The sequence below is a fragment of the Thamnophis elegans genome, chromosome 3 (assembly GCF_009769535.1).
Source record: "Thamnophis elegans isolate rThaEle1 chromosome 3, rThaEle1.pri, whole genome shotgun sequence".
In the NCBI taxonomy this organism is placed as follows: domain Eukaryota; kingdom Metazoa; phylum Chordata; class Lepidosauria; order Squamata; family Colubridae; genus Thamnophis; species Thamnophis elegans.
In genome coordinates, this window is record NC_045543.1 from 111,896,092 (window position 1) to 111,920,233 (window position 24,142).

The following is a 24,142-nucleotide window of genomic DNA, read 5'->3' on the forward strand; positions in this document are numbered from 1 at the left end:
GACTTTTCCAGCCTGCCCACTATATGTTTTCTATTAAAATACATGGAAAAACCACATTGCCGTAAAAATCCACTTAGGATTAGGTCTGCATGAATTTAGAGAGCAATATGGACTGCCAAGGGATTCCTAACATCGGTATGATTAGGAGCATGGAAAAGTTTCCAGCCTGCCCTCTATATCTTTCCTGGTAAAATAAATGGGGAAATCCTATTGGAGGATCTACCCACAGTGTTAGGGTAGGTCTCCATGAATTCAGAGAGGAAAGCGGGTGTCACCAACAGATCCCTAATGCATTGGTTTAATAAGGAGGGTCCAATCTTTTTGAGACTGCCCTCCATATGATGTGCTAGGAATCCATTGTTAACTTGCATTTTGCTTTCTGAGTTCATGGTGACCTAACCCTAACTCTTTAAGTACATTTTCTTTCCAATATAATTTTCCCATATATTTTATCAGAAAAGATATAGAGGGTGGAAAAGTCAGCACCCACATACCGATGTGCTTGGAATCTGTTGATTACGTCCATTTTTCTCTTCGAGGTCATTGAGACCTTACCCTCTAACCCGGGGATTGGCAACCTGCAGCTCTGGAGCTGCATGCGGCTCTTTGGGCCCTCTGCTGTGGTGCCCTGTCAAATGATTCCACCACTGGATGGCCCTGCCCCTCACCCTCCCCTCCCCATCATTCTCACCTGACCCGAGAAAGTAAGAGTGATAGCAGGGGGGGGGGATGGAGAAGCGGAGCTGATTCTCTGGCGCCTCACTCTTGCTGGAGCTTCTTCCATCCCTTGTTCATGCCGGGAGTGCCTCAGTCGCTTGCTCTCTGGCCTGAGACACGGACCCAACCTGGCTGCGACCAACCACTGTGGTGGAGCCAGGAGCACACAACATTTTTGCACGCACCGAACCAGCAGTAATGCTGGGAGCAACCCACCCCTGAGAGAGACCCATTTCCCACAGAAAAAAGCAGGAGCAGCAAAATCTGGGTAGGTGTGGCTGGAGGTGTGTGTCATGTGACTGGGTGGGAGTGACATTGAGTTGGCCATGGGCACCCAGGTTTTATGTCTCCCAGTGTTTTCTGTGGGAAATGGGTCCAAATGGCTCTTTTAGTGTTTAAGGTTGCAGACCCCTACTCTAACCCTAAGTCAACAGAGGTTGGTTCCTACCAGTTTGCACCTATTCAGTAGAACCAGTTCATGAAATCTACCGAACCAGTTAGAAGAGGTTCCACCAGTGGACCCGGAAAGCAGGCCCCACCTACAGAAGAGGTTCCAAAAAATTTTGAAACTCACCACTGGTCCTTGGATATGATTATTCTACACTATCATGCTCATATTTATAAAACTCAGTGCCTCTGTGAAAGATAAGGATGACTACTGCGTTTGTGGTGCAATCAGAACATTGCGTGTGTTGAAGTTGTTTTAACGCAAACCAAAGATGCCTTTTAAAAAACAAGTTTACATCATATTCTTATGCAGGCCAGTGCTGTGTGTGAGGTAATTTAAGGTGGTTCTGACAAGTGTCATCGGCATCTTCCTATCCGGTCACATGGGCGGCAAGCCACTCCCACAGAGTAGGTTCGAACAATTTTTGAAACCCACCACTGTAAGTCAATATACCTTCAAAAGATTTTGTATTTTGTCAACAAATATATACAGTGTGGGCTGGAAATATTTCCACTCTCCTAATCATTGCAATGTTTTAGGAATCTGTTGGTGACAACCAGTGGTGGGTTTCAAAACTGTGTGTGTGGCTTATTTTGTGGCTTGGCAGACATTTGATTAGGTGGGTGTGGCTTGGTGATCATGTGACTGGGTGGGCGTGACCAATTTAGCCATCCATTTTGCTAATTTAGCAGTCCATTAAACAATACACAGCAGCCCCCTTTTCTATTCTTTTTAATACAGCATGAAGTTTTTGCTCTAGGTTTTTTTTTTTACTAGGGGGAGAGGTTGGCAAAGCCTGAGGATTTCTGGGGATTTCTCCTCTGTGTTGATGATATAATGTCTCCTGCTGGAGCAGGGAGTTGGACTAGATACCTCTGAGGTCGCTTCCAGCCCTGGATTGCTATGCTGTTTCAAAGCATCCTCTGAAGCTGCATCTAGTGCCAAGTTTGTGGTCCTTTCTTCCTCTCCTTTTTCTCTCCCTCCCTCTATCCATCCATATCTCATTCATGTTCCCTTCCCTCTTTCTCTCTTCCCTCTTTCTCCCTTCCCTCTTCCTTCCTTCCTTTCTTTCTTTCTCCCTTCCCTCCCTCCCTTTCTCTTTCTTTCTTTCTCCCTTCCCTTCATTTCTTTCCTCCTTCCCTCCATCGCTCTCTTTCTTTCCCCCTTCCCTCCCTCCCTCTTTTTTTCTTGCTTCCTTCCCTCCCTCCCTCCCTCCCTCCCTTCCTTTTTCTCTTTCTCCCTTCCTGTGAAAAACCCCAGATAGCCTTTGGTAGGAGGAAGAAAAGTCAGATGTTTTGAAACAGAGAACATGCCCATTGATCATCTGGCATTCTTAGAGCTCCACTATTGATTACTTTCAATAAGCTCTCAACTCAAGCTCAATGTACTTGGGGATCCCCAAATGGTGAGGATTTCTTTCTTTCTTCCTTGAAGTCCCCCACGCAGACCATTTTTGCTCCCAGGGGGCTGCAGGGAGGTTTGTAGGCACCCCATGCCCTGTTTTGGGCCTAGCAAGCCTCCCTGAAGTCCCCTGGGAGCCAAAATGGTAGGGTGGCGCTCCCTCCCACACCCTGTTTTGGGCCTAGCAGGTCTCCTTGAAGCCCCCTGGGAACCATAATGGGGCTTGTAGGGACTCCTAGAAGGGGCGGGGGAAGGTAAGGTTGTGAGCCTGGTGGGGATCGGGAGGGTGCAGCAAGCTCCAGGGAGGGGGAGCTAGTGAGCCTTACCTGTAGGCAGGAGAACACAGCTCAGTTGGGGTGCAGGGCAGGCACCATGTGGCAGCTTAGGCAGCTTAACACCTTAGGCAGGCAAGCCGCCCGGGAGGTGAGGAGTGACTGGGTGGGGCGGGTAGGTGGGGTGAGTGACCAGGGAACCGGTTTAGGAGTGTGGCAGGCCCACTGCTGGTTGCAGCAACCCAGGCCGCCAAACCACTACCGGTTCAGCCGAACCAGTTGGAACCCATCACTGATGGCAACCATTTTGCCATCTAAATTCATAGAAATCTAACCATAATCCTGGGGTTTACACTAAATAAACATATAAATGTATTTTAGCAGGATAGATTTAGAGGATGGGCTGGGAAAAAGTTTGACTTCCTTATCATAACAATACATTAGGAATCTGTTGGTGACATCAATTATGCTCTCTGAGTTCATGAAGATCTAACCCTAATCCTAAATTGATTTTGCCTCCAAAGGTGTCTTCCCAAGGATTTTACCAGGAAATCTAGAAAAGGCAGGTGCAAAATGTCTGCATCCTCCTAATCATACCAATGTATCGGGAGTTCTTTGACAATGTCTATTTTGCTCTCCGAGTTCATGGAGATCTATCCATAATGCTGGGCTTTTCACACAATGGGATTTTCCCATGCATTTTACAAGGAACTATATCAGTGTTTCTCAACCTTGTCAATTTGAAGATGTCTGGACTACAACTCCCAGCATTCGCTGGCTGGGGAATTCTGGGAGTTGAAGTCCAGACATCTTCAAGTTGACAAGGTTGAGAAACACTGAACTATATATTGAGTGGGCTGGAAAAGTTTCAGCCCTCCTGATCATATCAATGATTTAGAAATCCATCAATGACATCCATTTCTTTCTCTGAGTTTATGGAGACCTAAACCTAACTAAGTGGATTTTCCCTGCAATATGGGTTTTTCCCCAAATGGGATTTTCCCATGTATTTTACTCAGAAATATATAGAGGGCAGGCTGGAAAAGTTTCCACCCTCCTTATCATACAAATGCACTAGGAATCCATTGGCAACATTCATTTTACACTCTGAGTTCATGGAGACCTAAACCTAAGTGGATATATCCTCTAATGGGATTTTCCATTGTATTTTACCAGGAAAGATATAGAAAGTGGGTTCAAAAAGTTGGGGCCGCCTCCTAATCTTACCAATGTGTTAGGAATCCATTGGTGACATCCATTTTGCTCCCTGAGTTCACACAGACCCAACCCTAACCCTAAATAGGTTTTCCCTCCAATGTGAAGTTCCCATGTATTTTACAGGAAAGACACAGAAGGCTTATTTTGCTGTAGGATTCCATTGCTGACTGTAGCATTTAGGGTTCCCGAGGCTGAAGATGAAAGGAATGTCCACTCACAGATAGCTGAATCAACCAAAGTTTATTGAGCATCCAGAATTAACATGAGAATCAACAGCAAACTTATTAATCATAAAACATCATTCTTATAGTGTTTTCAGCTTCTTTGAGCTTTACGTATTATATCATTATTGGCTAACAAGTCTCCAAGGCACAATAATTGGTTAGTCCTTACATCATTGGTGTTCATGAGAATGTTCACGTTGTAATAGCTAAGTAAATCAAATGTTATCAAATGAGTGAATAAAATGTTGCAGGTTATACTTTGTATCATCCCGTGTCCTCGAACATCCCTGGGAACACTGCAAGCAAAGAATAGCTGACAGGCAAATATTTTCTGCAGATTGCTGCAGTTTCTACTTACACGTGTAACCTCAGTTTTAAGGACCATCCAGATGATTCACTGTAAAAACCCTACAGGTGACATCATTTTGCTCCCTGAGTTCATGCCAACCTAACCCTAATTGGGTTTTTCCTGCAATGTGATTTTCCCATGTATTTTCCCATGTATTAGTTACATTTTGTTTTCTCAGTTCATGGAGACCTAACCCTAAGTAGGTTTTTCCAAAAATGGGAGGTTCCTAGATGTCTATGCAGATTCTAAGTCATCCAGGTCATGGTTGTCCCAAAGGTGTTTTGTCTTTGTTTAAAAGACAAAGGCCACTCTTTTGAAGACAGCAAGGTCCACATTTTTGACAGAGAGGCCTGCTGGTTTGAAAGATGGGTCAAAGAGACGTTCTATGTCAAAATTGAACAGCTGTCTGTCAACACAGGGGGAGGGATATGACATTATTTATCTCCTGTCTACAACACAGTATTTTCACTAAGAAGGCTCCACACCAATTTGCACTACTCATGTGACCCTATGGACACAGATAAACCTCCAAGTGGCCTCAATGACTCTCTAAAAGAATGAAAATGATGAGATATATACTGATTAGGAATCTGGTGATGTCCATTTTGCTGTCTGAGTTCATGGAGACCTAACCCTAACCCTAAATGAGTTTTCTTCCCAATGTGATTTTCTAATAGATTTTACCAGGAAACAATATAAGGATGGCCTGCAAAAGTCTCCACCCTTCTAATCATATCTATGCACTAAGAATCCATTGGTGATATCCATTTTACTCTCTGAGCTAATGGAAACTTTTATGGACTTGACTTCCAAATAGATTTTTCCATGTATTTGGCCAGAAATTGTAGATAGAGCGGACTCAAAAAGTTACCATCCTCTTAAGCATTGCATGCGGTGGCAATCCATCGTTGATATAAATTCATGAGGTCATGCAACCTCTCTCTAATCCTAAATGTGTTTTTCCTCCAATGGAATTTCCCCATGTATTTTAATAGGAAACGTAGACTGGACAGGTGTAAAAATCAGCACCCTCCTACTCATACTGATGCACAGGAAATGTTGGTTACATCCATTTTGCTCTCCCAAGTTCATGGAGACCTAACCCTTATACTAAGTGAGTTTTCCACATCTGGACAGCTGGAACTCAAAAAAAATTTAAAACTGGTTTTGCAAAATCTTTTGGAAAGCTTGAATGAAGATTTGTTATAAATTTGAGATGTATGATATTGTTGTTGGGATAATTGTATTTTATTGATCGACATATATTATTTAAATATTAGATTATAGCATTAATATTTGGAGTTATTTTGATATTACTTCATTACTGATACACTGATTCTCTGCTACAAAGTCCATAACTTTACCTGAAATAAACCAGTTCTATAAATCCTGTTCTGGGGAGACATTAATCTTGGGTAATCCTTCTATGTCTTTGCAATTAATGTATTATGTGGTCTGTTTATTTAGGCTTTTTAAAAGAGCTGATTTCTTTATTTGTTCCTTCCCCCTTTCTTTTGAAATGTGGCAAAGATTTTGTCAGGAAGTATTTGTAGTTACCCTTATTTTTGCATTAAAAACACCTAATTCATAGAACATTTAAAGGAACAAAATTAAAAGAAATTTCAAATACAAAATGAACAATGCCTGACATCCTAAATATAATAGTTATATTTAAGATTGTTTCTTTTTAATCTAATAAACCTGCAATCCCATATGTTATTATCTTGGAATAAAGCTTGTAGAATTCCACAACATTTCTTACATTTCCATAAGATTTACTCCCAGATAAATATGGTATATGTTGCAACCTAAATTTCACTGAAAAAGCTTGGCAACTTTTTCCAGAGCACAGCTGATTAACTGAGAGACAGCTCAGGCTAGAAGCCCAGAGATCAAGAGTTTGCCTTAGGCACAAAATCAGTGGGGTGTTCCTCAGAAGAAAAGAAATACAAAAGATTCCAGTTTAAAGCTACCAAATTGTGGCACATTGAGCAACACTCCAGGTGTTTCCTTTAAGCAGGTATCAGCTGTACACATTTTTTTTCTAGGCTTACTTGATGACTTCTGGCATGGGAACAATCTGGCTTGATGGCCCCAAAAAAATCTGGAAATTCTTAACTTAATTCCTTACTCTGGTATTTAAGAATCTTGGACAGGGGTCCTTGAGGAAAAAAGAGCCATAACATGTCGTTTTCCTAACCTTTATTTTCAACACGTGGAGTTTACACCAGGCTTTTCTCCAGACAGAGTTCTTCAGAAGTATTGAATTTACAAACTCCAGTACCTTCATGAAAAAGACTAGGGGGGGGGGGGGTGACATGATAGCAGTATTCCAATATCTTAGGGGTTGCCACAAAGAAAATAGGATCGGTCAACCTATTCTCCAAACACCTGAAGGCAGGACAAGAAGCAACGATGGAAAGTAATCAAGGAGGGAAGCAACCTAGAGCTAAGGAGAAATTTCCTGACAGAACAATTAATCAGTGTTACAACTTGCAGTGTTACAAACATGGAAGTTTTTAAGAAGAAATTGGACGAGCATTTGTCTGAAGTGGTGCAGGGTTTCCTGCCTGAGCAGCGGGTTGGACTAGAAGGCCTTCAAGGTCCCTTCCAACTCTTGTTATTATCCCATACAGCCTGCGTGGGAGTTGTGCTAACAGGCATCGGAACAGACTTGAAAGGCTTCGCGTCGGAGAAGACAATTCCAGTCACGCGGCGCAATAGCTGAAATCGACTGGCTTCAACGTTGCGCCTCACCTCGCTATTTCTCGTTCTAATTATTTCGTAGGCGCTGAACCGACGCAGCCACACCTCGCTCGCAGCCACCTGCCACAGCTGGAGAAGGAGGGGAAAGGTGAAACCGGCGCTCTCCTTCCACCCGTGGCAAAAGCGAACAGCCGAGTTAGACGGTGCGGCCGGCTTGCTTAAGAGGTGCAGGAGCGCGTCGGGGCACATTTAATCACGCCTAAGCGCCACAGCACCGGGGGAGGGAATGCGAAACTCCGGGCGGTCCCTGCCCTCGCAGGCGCCGCGGCAAAGGGACGCTCACCGGCGAAGGAGACGGTGTCATGGCGAGCGCGCAAGTCCACATGTGCCAGACCCTCCTTCCCGCTCACACGAACCACCTCGGCGACCTCAGCCCCGGCCAGCTTCTCAAGTGGATTGATATCACGGCGTGCCTGGCCGGTAAGTGCGAGCCCCTCTTTCCTCTCGCGGGGCACCTCCTTCTTAGAGCGACGAGCATTGGAGAGCCCGTCTCTGGGATTTTTCAGCCGCTGCAAGACCGGTGGGCTCAGTGGAGAATCGGGATAAGAATACAGCAGAAAACCATCTGTTGCAGTAATCAAATAAAACGGCGGAATCAGAAAGGAAAGCAAACTGCTATTATATAATCCAGCACTTCTCAACCTTTGCTTGGCAGCTTTAAGATGCGTGGACTCCAAATCCCAGAATTCTGGAAAAAACGAGGCTAAGATGCACTGATATAATCTCTTTTTTGCTTACTATTAGCTAGTTAAATAGCAATGGCACTTAGACTTATATACAGCTTTACAGTGCTTTACAGCCCTCTCTAAGCGGTTTTCAGCCTATTGCCCCTAATAATTTGGATCCTCATGTTACCCACCTCTGAAGGATAGAAGGCTGAGTCAACCTAAAGGGATTCTTCTTAAATTCCTGTGGATAGTAGGATAGTAGTAGTTCTGTTTTTCATAACTGTTAAGTGGAGTTTGTCAGTAATTCTTCAGTCTTTCCATTGTGGTAATTATTTGTAACTTTACCAATGAATGTAAACTTACCTATCTATCTACTCACCCACCCTGGAATATGCAGTATAAAGCCCCTGATAATTTTCTGGGCAATCCAAATAATAATTTACCACTGGATTCATGAAATAATAGCTGGACTAAATAACATTCTATACAGTATTTTTCAACAGATTTTTAAGAAACCAGCAACAATAAGATGTTGATATTTACAGAATACTACAGTACTTTGCAACTTTGGTCTTTAACCATTATTAAACATTACTAACAGATTATAGGCACTTTGGTTTATCTTAGTTGCTTGGTGCATCTTGGAACTGCATGTCCCTAGATTGGGGAATGCTGATTTAATGTCTGACAGTTTAATTGTATAAAAGCTGCAGGAATAACACATAAAAATATAATAATAAATAAAGAACTGTGCCATTTTATTTATTTGTGTTTATTTGTATCCTGACTGTATGTTTGCAAATAACTCAAGGCAGTGAAAATATCCGACACACCTTCCTCTTCTTATTTTGCCACAACAGCAACCCTATGAGATGCTTGGGCTGACAGAGAGTGACTGGCCCAACATCATCCAGCTGGCTTTCATGTCTAAGATAGGGCTTGAACACATGATCTCCCACTTTCTAGTCCAGTTCACTTTAACAAAATTGCCATGTCAATTGCAAAAAGCAGTTTTGCTTGGAACAGCTTACATCCTGTGATGATACCTTTCAAATTATAGGAACATCTGCCTACCTCAAGTCCTTGGGAAGGGCTTGACTGTGGACAAAATAGCAAAATCCAGACTAAACATCTGGCTGACTGCAACCTATCATAATAATTCAACGGAAAACATGGTTTCTACTTCTTGACTTTTTTTGACTCTCTGCACAGCCACACATTCTAAATTGCAGAATGCCAACTATATATTAATGTCATAGTTGTTTCTTTAAACTGATATATAATCTAACTGTTATAACAATGAAGGAAATCAAGAATACCGATAACAAGTAAGCCATTTTGACAAGGATTCTTTTAAGAATTTTTCTTCATTTTGGCATATTTTTAGTGCAAACTCATTAATTCCCATTTCCAGCTCCCTTAAATTAATTTTTTTAACATTAATTTCTTTGGACTAGTTTTGTGTTATGATCTTAGTTTATCCACACAGTTATTCAACAGATATTTGCTTATATCTAGGCTAAGCTCTGCTTTGAGCTTACATTGTAATGTTATGCTTTGTAGGCTTTATAAAACATAATTAAATACTTCATAGAACATAGAATCATAGGGCTGGAAGGGACCTTGAGGTATTATAGTCCAATATCCTGCTCAAGGCAGGAGACCTTATACCATCCAGGTCAAATGGTAGTCTAGTCTATTTTTGAAAATCTTCAGTGATGGAAAATTCACAACTCTGGGTGGCAAACTATTCCTTTGATTAATTGTTCTCATTGTCAGAAAATTTCTCCTTACTTTTAGGTTTGATATTTCTTTAACACGTTTCCACCCATTACTCCTTGTCCTTCCTTCTGATGCTTTGGAGAATAAGTAAAGCCCTTTTCTGTGTGACACCCCTCAAGTACTAGAAGACAGTTATGATGTGTGTGTTCCCCAACTCTTCTCTTTGATAGGCTAAACATGGTTCAGAATCAACCTGCCATATCAAATCAAGAACTTAGCTGCCCTTATATTAGGTTCTGTTCCCTTCTAGTATGCAAATTAAAAATTATTCTAGCTCCGTAGATGTCAAATAACAATTAATCAGTGGAACAGCTTGCCTCCAGAAGTTGTGAATGCTTCAATGAAGTTTTTAAGAAAAAAAATGGACAAAAATTGTCTGAAATGTTATAGGGCTTCCCGCCTGAACAGGGCATTGGATTAGAAGACCTCCAAAGTCCCTTCCAACTCTTATTCTAAGAAGTAATATTGAGCACAAATATTTATCTAAAAAGTTATATAAGGCATATTTATAATTGTTTGGTTGGATCAAACCTTACCTAAACAAGAATTTGTACTCCTTTGGAGAGAGTTGTTTACATAAACTGAGCAGGACCTTATAGATAGAAGCTTTAATTGAGTGCAAGTTCATTTAGACTCATAAGCAAGAGTTCCAATTAGCAAGTGTTCCAATGAAAAGCCCCAGTAATCCTTTGCAGACTTGGATTTGTATGTTTCTAAGGACTTACACAGTAGGCCTCCTAAATTTCTACTTTAAGCAGAATGGAGGGAAAGATTTCCCCATATAACAGTTTTAATGCTGGTTATTCTTTTGATTTCATCATTGTTTTACTTGTTTCTAATTTATTCTACTTTGCCTTCCAAGGCAGTACCTCATTTAAATTTACATATTTAAAAATTGTGTAATATTTAAATTGCTTACCCAGTTTTATGGTAATTTGTGCATGATTTAAACATTGTAAATCGTTTCCCCAAAACTTTATTGAAGAATACCTACAGAACAATAAAGTTTTAATCCTTTAAGTATTCTTTCCTACTCAATTCTGGTCTTGAAGAAAAAAATATAATTGTCTGTCTGTCTGTCTGTCTGTCTGTCTGTCTGTCTGTCTGTCTATCTATCTATCTATCTATCTATCTATCTATCTATCTATCTATCATCTATCTAGTGTAACTGATGTTTTCTGGGAACCTAGAAACGGAAGGAAGCATTCCGAAGCTCTCAATCGAATGAATTGAAATTAGAATATAAAATAAATAGGAATAAAAAAGCATAGCACAACAACAGGTAACGGCATACTTTTTCCATATCAGTTCCCAGGTTCAACCCACTTATCTCAGAACACAGATAAGGTTTCTGAAATCTAATGCTGTGATAAGTAAGGCAGTCGACTTGGAAGAAGGACGTTTATTCCTTTGTCTGTAGTCAGGGAACTCTCACATCATGAGCTGGTTTGCCATCCCAATTTTTATGTAAACTGTACTGAAGGGGTGGGGGGAGAGGCAGAAAATATAATTATTCAATCCTCTGGTCATTTTATCTGAGCTGCAAAGGTATAAATACTTTCTTCATCATTTTAACATTAGTATTGTACAAACATTACATAATTTTTAAATTCTACCATACAGGCATAATAAGTTCTTGGTGTGTGTGCAGAGATGCCTCAATGAGTAAGTCTTACTCTCATGAAAGTTGAGTGCTGAATTTTGGTACTGGATTATTTTATATTGTATAAACAATCATGCAGCATTGCATTCTTCAACATCTTTTCTAAAAAAATATCTTAAGATAATCAAATAATCTTGCTTAAAAGTTAATGGATGCTTATATAAATTTATATGATTTAATTGGTTCCCCCCCCCCCCCCGTACTTAATTTTACCTCCAATAAAGTCTGTTTTCTTCTAAGCTGAAAAGCATGCTGGCATTCCCTGTGTAACAGCATCAGTGGATGACATACAGTTTGAAGAGACAGCCAGGTACATCTTAATTTTATCAGACCTTACTATAGTTTGTTAGTTAATACCGTAGTTTTAATCAGTATATATAAACATAGAAATACTAATCCACGCTTTGGGAATATGATTCATTGCAAAAGCATTATAATAAAATAGGAAATTTAAATTTGTATAGATTGTGAAAATCTGAGAGTTGCAACTTAATTTGTTTTGTTTCTTACAGTTTAATTCTTAAATGTTAAATTTAAATTATTTTTAGAAAGGCATTTATTTCTTACTTTTTTGATCTGACAATGAACATTTTTGATAAATTAAAAAGTCATTAATTGTCCCATAAACTTTTCATTTTCTGTTATTTTCCCTGTAAATGGTCTCCACTTGATTTCCTCCAAATGGTTTGAAACAAACTGGGCTGGGAGATACATTTGCAAGGAAGAATTAGCAGATGTAGCACTACAGTCCATTCGAAGGGAGAAAGGGCTGATTCACTTATTTTGACATCTCCAATTGCATTGAACCTAAGATTAAATACCCCAGCAGCACTGCTGTGCATAATTACCTTTAGTAAAAGAAAATGAGAACAAAATTTTAAAATGTTCTACAAAATCCAACACTTAAAGGTTTGTGACTGCAGTTCAATTTGATGCTAGGTGGGAAAAGAACAAAATGTTCAAAAATAGAGTGCATTCACTACATGCTACACTTGATCTTAACCAAAAGGCCAAGACTACATTCCAAATTGTAAGCCATTTGTATGGATTAAAATGACAATAGTTATTTATTTCAATTAATATCCAAAATTCCTTTGACAGGTGGATGCACTTGCCAACAAGAAAAAAATGTTCCAAAACAGGGATTTTTTTTCTTCATAAATTATAGGTGTGTTCTTTAATTTAGATTTCTGGAAAAGTGCCCACACCCTGTGTAATATTTGTCCCCTGGAGATAAAGCAGGTTCCCACTCTCCTGGCTTTCTGAAAATGAGTTAAAACATGGCTCTGTGGCCTTGCATGGAGAGCGCAGCTGTGGCTAGTAATTTTAAGTAATTTTAACAGTGTTTTATCATCCTTGCTTCTTTTTGATTTTCTACTTGTATATATTGTTTTTATATCTTAATACTTTATTTTACATTGCCCAGAATCCCTCTCTGAAGGAGATGGTGCTTCAGAAATTTGAAAAATAATTATGTTACTAAATTCTCAGGACATTTGAATCCTACCCAAACATGCTCTTTCACAAGAAAAATGCTGCAAATTGGCTATAATGTAATATTTAGACCAATTGTGTACTATTCCACTTCATACATAGGATAGTTATCAGTTGTGGGGTTCAATTTTTTTTACTACTGGTTCTGTGGGCATGGCTTGGTAGCCATGGCTTGGTGGGCATGGCAGGGGAAGGATACTGTAAAATCTCCATTCTCACCCCACTTGAGGGGAAGGATACTGTAAAATCTCCATTCCCTCCCCACTCCAGGGGAAGGTTACTGCAAAATCCCCATTTTCTCCCAATCAGCTGGGACTTGGGAGGTAGAGAATAGATGGGGGTGGAACCAATCAGAGGTGGTATTTACCGGTTCTCCGAACTACTCAAAATCTCCATTATCAGTTCTCCAGAACTGGTTAGAACCTGCTGAATACCACCTCTGATAGCTATGTTTGGTATCTTTGGAACATGGAATTTTTAACCTTTCAGAGAACAGAGGAAAAAATAGAGCCTTTTTTCCCTACATTATAGAATCATTTCCTGTTCTTACATTTTTATTGCACAAATATTTGTATTTTCTAGATAATTACTGTCACTTAAGGAAAATTGCTTTTGTTCTCTAGAACCTTGGGTCTCTGAAGAATGCACCTTATCAGAACACACTACATAAATCCTATTTAAATCATTGACACTCTATCCAATGATATTCTGTGTATGTTTATAATCCAATTTCTATGTTGATATTTTTTATTTAAAATCAGAGACCAAAAAGACAGATAAAAAAATGACCAAAAGACTAAATACAATTCCAGTGCTTCCTATTGATGATCACTGGATGGATCTAATTAAACATGCATATCTCTTCTGCAGGTCATCCTAAACACTTAGGAAGTATTATTAATTCTGAGGGCTATTTGTTTCAATGTTGGGAGTATACTGCTTGCTTCCCCACAACAAAAGTGCATGTTTTTAACAGACCTTGGGAATTAGAATGCAAGGAACATTTGTTCTGTCAGACCATTGCATTTTTATTTATAACTTATTAGAACCTTTTGAACGTAGCAGTCTGATACAGTAGCTCTTGATAAAGATCCAGGAACAAATGCAAGAAGAGAAAAACAGTCCAAAGTGACATCCTTTGTTGAAGCATTCTTCAATAAGGTCCTAAAGTTACTTCCTACCTTCCCTAAGTGAAGCAAATACTTCAGATTGAAATTCTGAATTGACTAATAGTCTGGCTTGGTAAACAGTTTGCAAAGGTTCCCAGGTTCAATCTCTATGATGCAAGTTCCCAACCCATGCCACAATGGACTGGTACCGCTCTGTGGCCTGTTAGGAACCAGGCTGCACAGCTGGCGGTAAGCAACAGATGAGTGCACAAAACTGAAACCATCCCTCACTTCCTGGAAAAATTGTTTCCCACAAAACTGGTCCCTAGCGTCAAAGGTGTTGGGGATTGTTGATCTAGGACCAGGTAAAACAAACAGTATGCAAAGTGGAAAATCTTAAGGGTTTGGAAAGATATTGCCAGTCAGTCTTCATGACATTAAGCTAAATGGACAAAACAATCAGGCATTGAGTTGTTACCTGGACAGTTCTAAATTTAGATTTAAATTCATATTTAAAGGCTCCCTCGTAACTTCTTTCTTCAAGTGGACTAATTGTGGAAAGAGTTTGCCTGGCCAGTATCCCTGTCATTGACATTTAAGGAAAAAATGACAATAATCTTTTGAGATCCATAGAGAATCTTTTTCTACTCCCTCTTCACTTCTGACCATAATATTAAGATAGGACATTTGAAACTATATGATTTCTGTATCAGTTGTTTCCAAAACACATAAGTGTACATTAGTTTTGGCATATTGCAAAACACATAAAATTATGTGTTTGTAATGATATGTGATTTTTCAAAAAAACAGGGTTGGACAGATTATCAGCATTACAGCAAAGGTAAACAGGGCATTTACTACCAGTATGGAGGTAAGCGATTGTATTTATTTAAATTGAAATACTATATTTTATTATATTTATGCAGGATGAAGCAAGTAAAAAAATGAATTCATGCAAATTCCATCACAGATGGTTTTTTTCTTCATTCATTTCCATACTCTTAATAGCTTTATTTTCCAAATTTGGCATTATGTTAGATATCTAAAATATTTGAACAAAATATTTTTTTCAAAGTTGAAAGAGTTGAACATAGAAGTTAGTCTACAAGTGACTCTGTGCCAGTTATTCTAAGCCCCATGTCCTATAATGACTTGTTTGTGCAGTTAAAATTAAGAGGCTACAACAGTAAACCTCTAATAAAAGTTGTGATAAAGATTAAATAAACAAATTGAATTACTGTAATAAGTATAAATGTATAAATATCATCAACTGAACATAGCAAGTTCACTATGGGAACAACTTGCTATGGGTGCCCAGGCGAGCGACAAGCAAGCAAGGAGAGCTGGGTGGATGGGCAGGCGAGTGAGCAAGCGAGCAGGTGGACAGGGTGGACTGGCGGCAGCAGCTGGGGGCTTCCCTTTTTCACATCCCTGTCACAGTCACAATACTGAGCTCTGAGCCATTCAGAGTTCCAACCAGCAGCACCAGTGGGTGAGAAGGAGGTGGCAGCCGAGAGCTTTCCAAGGGGGACATAAAATCATTATCAGGTGTCTGAATTGGGATGGGGATCCTAATAGTGCCACATAGTCGCTTGGGGTTATGATGTATACATGAAAAAGGTAGAGTTTAGAGTTTAGAGTTTTATTGATTTGTATGCCGCCCACTCCCGAAGGACTCCAGGCGGCTTACAATAAAACAAGGGAGGGGGAATAATACACAAATAACATATTAAAATATACAACAGTCACAATTTCCGAGGGGCTGGATATTTCGAGAGCCCCCCGGCCTGCTGGAGCAGCCAGGATTTAACGGCTTTGCGGAAGGCTGGGAGGGTAGTAAGGGTCCGGATCTCCATGGGGAGATCGTTCCAGAGGGCTGGAGCTGCAACAGAGAAGGCTCTCCCCCAGGAAGTCGCCAGCCGACATTGGCTGGCAGATGGAATCCGGAGGAGACCTAACCTGTGTGATCTAATCGGTCTATGGGAGGTGATCGGCAGGAGGCGGTCTCTCAGGTACCCAGGTCCGATGCCATGAAGGGCTTTATAGGTAGCGACCAGCAGCCAGGATTGTAGAGATTCTTATTTTCATTAAGATGAAAAGAATAGTTGTTACTAATGCACTTGTTCACAGTTATGTAATTCAACAATGGCTTTGTTATCTGCATATAGGTTGGTGTCAGAGTTACATTACAGGACCCCTTAACTAAGGTTGAAAAACGAATTTGTGTGGCTTTCTCTACATACGTTACAAGGCCAGTAGGAAAAGAGAAGGTAAACATTTCATTGAAAAATTCTAATGTTTCTGTTCTCAAACTTGGTGAACTTGCCAAAAAGCCATTACTATTTACTGTTTCCTTTTTTTTGTATTGACAATAAAAGAATGAAACATATTACATTTTATTTCTGAGTAATAACTTCATTGTACTTTTCTAAATATTTATTTTGCTCCTTGTATTACTTTTGGCAATTCCTTTTTTTGAAATAATGTATTTTTATAATTCACTATTATCAAACATTCATTTTGCTTGCAGATATTATTAGCATTGTTCCTAAACTGCCATATTTAAATTTTTATTTGAAAAAAGCAGCCCATTTTCAGATATACCATTGCCAATGATCTTGGTAATCTAGAATATTTAGGACAATATACAATTAACAATATGTGCTGCTAGGATAGCTTTTGCTTAAAAGAATGGAAAAGCAATTACCGTACATTTTCTTGTCTACCTGGATATCTCTCAAAATCTGCAGCATTGCACTACAGCACTGAAAAATCACCTGGAGCAAATCTGGGGAGGCAATGAATGAATGCAAGGTCTGTTCACATATCCATAGTTCCATTTATTGCAAAGCAGGGATATGCAATCACTAGAGGTAGGGGAGGCGGGGCCTCACCAGTCTCCTGAGGAAAAGGAAAGAATTTTAAAGATTTTTTTTTAAATAATTAAAGCCAAGGTAGTTGCTGCCAGACTCCAAGTCACAGTGACTTTGAGTCTGCTTAGTGTAGGAGGCGGCGAGAGGACTATGGGCCTCCTTTGCATAAGGAATTTTTCGCCTTTTAAGAGTTAAGCAAGGGTTAAAAAGCGAAAAAATTCGTATACAACGGAGGCACGTGATTCTCCTGCCTCCTGATGTGGGAGCAGCGAATCATGCCTTGCAGTTGAGCACGCTTACGTTGGGCGGGTTATTTCGGAAGGCGCGCTTCGGAGCAGAGAGGAGTGGGGGAGAAGGAGGAGGCTCGCTCTTGTCAGAAGAGACTGCACGAGAGCCGAGTCTGGGAGGAGTCAGTTCTTCGAGCAAACTTCAGGCTTCAGTTTATTTTTTTGCAAAGGAGCCGGCGCTCCTGGAGGCTTCGGAGCAACAGCCGTGACTGCAGTAGGCTTTGACTCAGCTGGCTGGGTTTGGGATTCACCCTCTTCTCCCACAGCAGTAGGAGCAGCAGTCCCCGGCGGGGGTCAGTGCCAGCGAGTCCCCGAAGGAGGCCACCAGGGCGAGGGGGTCCAGGTTGAGGTGCTCGAAGGCGGGTGACAGGAGCTCAGTGGAGGCGGATGGGGCGAGACGGAGAGTGCACGGGCAAAGGAGGCCGGGTCTGGCAGGCTGAGCAGCAGGGAGGCGCAGCGGGCACTGGGCACCCCGGAGAAGCTGACACTCTGGTGCAGCTCCGTCTTGTAGTGGGACAACGGGGCGGGTGCACTAGGCAGCCTGAGTGGTGGGAAGCCCGGCAGCGGGGGCGGCAGTGGCTGGGCCACCTTGCCTTCGATCAAGCTGACCGAGCGGTCTGGGTGCAATGGGCCGTGGCCGCTCGCCCTTGGGGCTGCAGGGGCTGCGCAGCGACCACACCGCCAAGTCCCCGCCGCCCGGCAGCACCGCCTCAGAGGAGCAGGCCGGGCGGGCACAGGAGAAGGCAGAGGTGGGCGCGTCCAGCTCTTCTCTCAGTGAGAGGTTGATCAGGTTCTGATAGAGGTTCCAGACATCCAGAATGGAGCTCAAGGTACCGCCTGTTCGTGCTCCGCTCACCAAAAGCAGCATCGACAACTCTGCTTTCTGGCACTTTCTTTCACCTGCCTGTCAGAACTCAGGTGGGCAAAAGAAAGAAAGCACTTTAGACAGTGGGATGTTGGGGGAGAAGACTGCCTCACCAGCCATAAACCTCACCGCACGTCACTGTTGCAAGGATATAGTTAGAGGGATCACCTGTACACTAAAGCTGATGAGGATCATTGAAATCTAACTACAATAATTGATTAACTATTTAAGGACATTGCAGTAGTTGTTGTTAGTTGCAAAGTCATCCCCGACCCATCACGACCTCATGAACAACATTCCTCCAGGCCTTCCTGTCCCTTCTTTTGGTACTGTCAATGGGGTTTTCATGGCAAAGATACTGGAGGGGGTTGCCATTTCCTTCTCCAGTGGATCACGTTTTGTCAGAGCTCTCCGCTATGACCTTTCTGTCTTGGGTGGCTCTGCACGGCATACAGTAGCTCATAGCTTCATTGAGCAAGGACATTGTAGCCTGGGCTGCAAACAGAGTTGTAGAGTTTAAAGATGTAGAATAATGCCTTGCATCTTTCATTTCTATTTTTTTTCCTAAAAGCTAATCTCACATGATTTTTGTTTTCATGTTTAGAATATTGTATAAATTATTAGAAATTGTTTATTAAATGATTAGGCTTTAGATTAGTAAATATTTTAGGTTAGTATTAAGCTTACTACAGATGTGGCAGAAATATTGTTTTACTGTTAATGGGGTCATGATATAATTTTACTATGACTTGCTTATACTGTTTTTTTTTTCTTTCTTTAATATTTAGATTAACCTAAAGCCAGTCAAGCTTCTCACTGTGCAAGATTTCATAGAGCATGCCCTGGCTGCTGAGCGAAGAAAAATTCGACTGGATCATGACCGTGTAGTTAATGATCTAATGGATAAATGTGGCATGGATGATGGTCAGTAAAACAAACGCTATGTTGCTCATTTTGAATTCTCTGAAACGAGGGGGGGGAGGGAATTCCAACAGTTACTTGGCTTCATTATTTGAATTAAAAAGGTCTGGGAACTCACAGCATTGTGTAATATATCATTTATGAAAAATATAAAATATGAAAAGATATAAAGGAAAGCCACGTGCCCTTCTGTGAAGTGATATTCCTGCTTTAGATCTCCCAGAACTAGGAGCAATATAAACAAGCTTGCCATTAGCTTAGTGCTAGTAGTTCAGAAAATGTCTGATAATACCATAATAAATGTTACTAATGAACATGGGTGTCCGCAATTTCTCTTCATATTATTGGCATTTTTCTTCTTTTAATGCCATCTCCACTGTTTAAAATTTTCACACACATTTGTACACATCACAACCACATGCCTCTTCCCCTTTGAATTTATTATGTAATTAATGCAGCTGCATATTGTTTCGTTTCTATACTCCGACATCAACATGTTTCTGAACTCATAATTAATGCATGCATTGAAACAGAATCAAGGCAAATGATAGAACCCATTTTTTCAACTTATGCAATCACCTCATCCACCCCACCTGCATACACCCTTTGTTTATGCAAGGCATATCACTAGAAAGCAGCTTATGCATTTTCAGGTCTTCACTTTTAAGAGAATATTATAGAAAACAAGCATTGGGCCCATATCTAAAAGTAGATAAAGTGAGGATGAATTTATCAAATGCTAAGACTGCTTTGCTGAAAATGAGTACAGAGTTCACTAAAAAAGAAGCAAGGCTCAATTATATTGTTGAAATTGCTAATTTAACAGGCTGATAAGTAGGTCCAAAATGCAAGGCAGTCAGGTGGATCCAACTACAACTCTGGGATTATAAAACTAATGAAACTGGGGCAGAAGCCAAAGGCTTAATTTAGGTCAAGTGGAATCATGTGGTAGATTAGCCTGGCTGGCATTTAAAACAAAAACATATACTTTTAGTAGGAATATGTTCCTTCCTGATAATAGAAAGATACCGTATTTCCTTTCCTATTTTCTCTCTATAATGCATTTAAATACCATTATAATTCTAACTAGTCAATTTAGTCTCTAAAGATATATAGCATGACATTTTTAGAGATCAGAATCAAAACGGGTAGTCCTTGGGTTATTCAGTGACCATTCAGAGCTGTAAAAGCACTGGACATATAGGGGACCTACAACCAGCCCTTGTAGTTCCAACCATCACAATATCTCCATAATCACATGAGTGTGATATGGGTGCTCGGTGCCTGGCTGGCAATTGTGATGTTACAGTGAACTGCGATCACATGATTGTGATTTCCAAATTTCCCTGCTGCTGTTTTTCTGCCTGCACTCTGGAGTGCCTGGCCTTGGTACCCACCCTAACACCATCCCATTTACTGGAATCCCTGCTATTGGCAAACCTCCCTCCTGATCACAGCAAGCCCCGCCTAACCAGAACTCTCACCCAACAGCTTCACTTGCTAGCTTAATTATCTGGTCTCTGGTCTGATTCTATCTTTCCCTACTTAACAACCTGTATAGTTTTGGAGTTGTGACAGAAGCCTGGACTAAAGGATTACTGTTGCTAAAGTGATGCGGTCATGTGATGTTATGCTTTGCAGCAGCTTTGTTTAGCAATAGAAATTGCAGTCCCAATTGCCTTCACAACTTCCTGTAATAATAGTGCACATGAGAAATGTCTGTCCTAAAAGAATATGGAAGTGATAGACTTTTTCTAATGCAATACAAATTTTATCGATGTCTATGAAATTCAGAAAAGCTGTGCTAGGATAAAACATTGTACAGTAACTTCAGTTGAAATGTAGGTGTACTTGGAGTGCTGGCAATTATCCTAACACCAGGGTCATATGTTCTAGACCATGTTTGCAGTAAAGAGAAAGATGTTATTTACACCGATTGCACTCATGTGCAGAGCACTGAACTCGTCCTGCCTCCTCATGCCAATCATCAAGGAAATACATTTGGTGGCCAAATTATGGCTTGGATGGAAACAGTGGCTACTATTTCAGCAAGGTGCCTTTTCATAGAACTTTCTTCTGTATTAGATATTATCGGGCACATTTAGTAAGAAATAATGGCTACTAGGGGAAAATAAGAGGAGGGAGGGTCTCAATGAAAGTTCATCTCATAACACAGAGAATTCCACTCTCCTCCCCCAATTGCTGGGTACATGCAACTCTTTCTTTGTGCGTGAGAGACATGAATTTCTATTAGAATTCCCTTCACACTTCAGTGGGCCGGATTCATTGTCAGGATGCTGGATGTGTCATTCCCATTCATTATTCATGTAGCTCTGATTCGTAGCCTGAACTTATGTGCAATAATAACTGCTTTTGCTTCTTTGCCAGATAAATAGATCATTTTATTAAAATTGTAAATCTATCAAAGGTTATAATCACCAAAGACCCAAGAAAGCAACATTTTTACGTAAATGTATACACCAAATACCTGTAATACATCCGAATGGACAAAACAGGAGTCATATTTAGCTGTAAGAAACCAAATAGTTGTAACAAGAAAAATAAGGAGCATAACCCATAAGGTTAAAATTCTACTGTATTTTATGGAAATACATTAGAAACATTGCTAAATGGTAACCAAAAACTGTCTGTTCTGCTTGAGAAATAAATGGCCTTGCTGCAAAGCTTTTGTAAAACAACTCACAATTAGATTTGACCTTTGGAAGATGGCAGAGTTGCTATGGCCACACACTGCCGAGGAATAAAAAGAGGATGTTTATTTATTTATTTTAAAGGCTATTTGCAAAACACAAAGGGAAGTTAAATTCAGAATAGTGTATCTAAAGTTTATGGATGATATCTAGCACAGTTTATCAAGTGATGGAACTAATACTATCTATAAAAAAGAGTAATTTCTCATCTGTCATGTAATTTCTCAACATTAAAATCTGCCCTAGAGGAGAGATTTAGGGACCTACTGTACAAATAAAAGATCTTTTAAATGATGAGGAATTTTATCCTTTGTTCATTTTTAACTATTGCAATACTAAGCAAACATTAGATCCAGAAATAATCCTTTACAATAAGATCTAAACAAAAGCATGGAAGTCTTGCTTTAATAAAATCATTTTAATTTTCAATAACAATGTTAAGAACAAAATAGACAACAAACCTATATATCCTTCACATCTGGTCTGATATTAATCTGCTGGTGTCCTTAACTGTGAGTATTGCAAATTAGATATTTAGCAATTTAAATAGGAGGAGCAAATTATTCCTAATGAAATCCAAAGTAATTTGAATTCATTATAATGATGCTCAGTTAAATTAATTAGAAACAGATAATTGTGCACATTTAACAATTCTGGTACATCATAAAGAGGTAATTGAGTTACGCTAAGGATAAATAATGGCCCCAAACAATGTCATTGCTAAACAAAGGTTAAAAATTTCAGACTTATGTAAACACTGAGTTCTTAGCCAAAATGTTTTAGAACATTTATGCATTAAAATAAATCTAAATGGAAGATTTATTTTCACATAAAAATGAAAGGATTGGTGATTATTTGTGAAAATACAAACAAAGAGGTGATTGTGGGATCATTGATGATACAGTATTCAGCAGGTTCTGACCAGTTCTGGAGAACCAGTAGTGGAAATTTTGAGTAGTTCAGACAACCAGTAAATACCACCTCTGACTGGCCCCACCCGCATTTGTTTCTCTGCCTCCCGAGTCCCAGCTGATTTGGAAGAAATGGGGATTTTGTAGTAACCTTCTCCTGGAGTGGGGAGGGATTTTACAGTATCCTTCCCCTGCCACACCCACCAAGCCATGCCCATCAAGCCATGCCTCGCCCACAGAACTGTAGTAAAAAAATTTGAATCCCACTACCAATGACACATATGTATCGTCAATGATCACACAATCACCTCTGTTTGTATTTTTACAAATAATCACACAGATGGGAGTCACTGCTTAAGAATTTGTTAGTGACAAATTCTCTTATTTGTCAACATATTCATTTGATTTCATAGAACTTTTCAAGAAGCTTGATTGGTAAAAAGAAAATTGAACAACATAGTTGATAATGTGACATATGTATAAAAAATATACAGAATTGTTCCCAAATATGAATATTAAAACACAATTCTTAAATTTCACTTCTCATTGAATACATTTTATTAATTTTCTCAAAGCTAATTTAAACTTAAAAATCAGTTTTGTGTAGTATTTCTGTAGAAATCCTTGCATTGACATAAAAAATGTGTATTTAATTTTGTTTGCTTTCATTCAGCCGCCTGTGTCATGTGCATCCAACTCTGAAATCTGTAGATATGTTTAAATTCCGAGGACCTTCAACTGTCGGTGACCGCCTTATTTTTAATGCTATAGTTAATAATACTTTTCAGAAAAGGTAAATACTATATCTTTATGCTATAAATATTTATCATATCTATCTATCTGTCTGTCTATCTATCTAAATATATAATAATATAAAATAATAATATAATATAAATTTTATATTATTATATATATATGCAAAATTACAGTGCAAATAGGAATACTCTTGCTTGAAACTTAAAGCTTTGACGTTGAAGCATTCTGTATAACACAATATAATAAGGATGTATGAATGTGTATGTATATGTATGGTGTGTGTGTGTGTATAGTATTTATGCTGATAAATAAATAAATACATAAATACAAAAACCCATAAATACAACACAAATGTAACAAAGGCAACAGTAAAAATATTGGGTTTCTGTATGGTCTCTTATGACCAGCCGATGGACAGAGAATGGAAGCAGAGAACTTCCTCCCATATTTGGGCATACCAGGGATTGTGACTTTAAATATATATATATATACTCTTGTGACGAGCCGATTGACAGATAATGGAAGCAGTTAGCTTCCTCCCATAATTGGGGCATACCAGGGGTTGTGACTTTAAATATATATATATATATATATGTGTGTGTGTGTGTGTGTGTGTGTGTGTGTGTGTGTGTATGTATATGTATATGAATATGAATACTCAGTGCAATTAAAATTATTCTGCACATGCACAGAACTGAAAAACAAGG

General features: G+C 39.7%; 1 protein-coding gene across 1 annotated transcript in view; it reads left to right on the forward strand.

The window, feature by feature from the left end:
* The first annotated feature begins 7,697 nt into the window (after nucleotides 1-7,697).
* ACOT12 (acyl-CoA thioesterase 12) overlaps nucleotides 7,698-24,142 on the forward strand; it is a 32,917-nt gene continuing 16,472 nt past the window's right edge. The window contains exons 1-7 of the mRNA XM_032214243.1: nucleotides 7,698-7,815; nucleotides 11,749-11,818; nucleotides 14,922-14,982; nucleotides 16,280-16,381; nucleotides 18,925-19,060; nucleotides 20,954-21,110; nucleotides 23,353-23,472. Of these exons, the coding sequence (XP_032070134.1) occupies nucleotides 7,698-7,815; nucleotides 11,749-11,818; nucleotides 14,922-14,982; nucleotides 16,280-16,381; nucleotides 18,925-19,060; nucleotides 20,954-21,110; nucleotides 23,353-23,472 (764 nt within the window). The remainder of the gene's footprint in view (nucleotides 7,816-11,748; nucleotides 11,819-14,921; nucleotides 14,983-16,279; nucleotides 16,382-18,924; nucleotides 19,061-20,953; nucleotides 21,111-23,352; nucleotides 23,473-24,142) is intronic.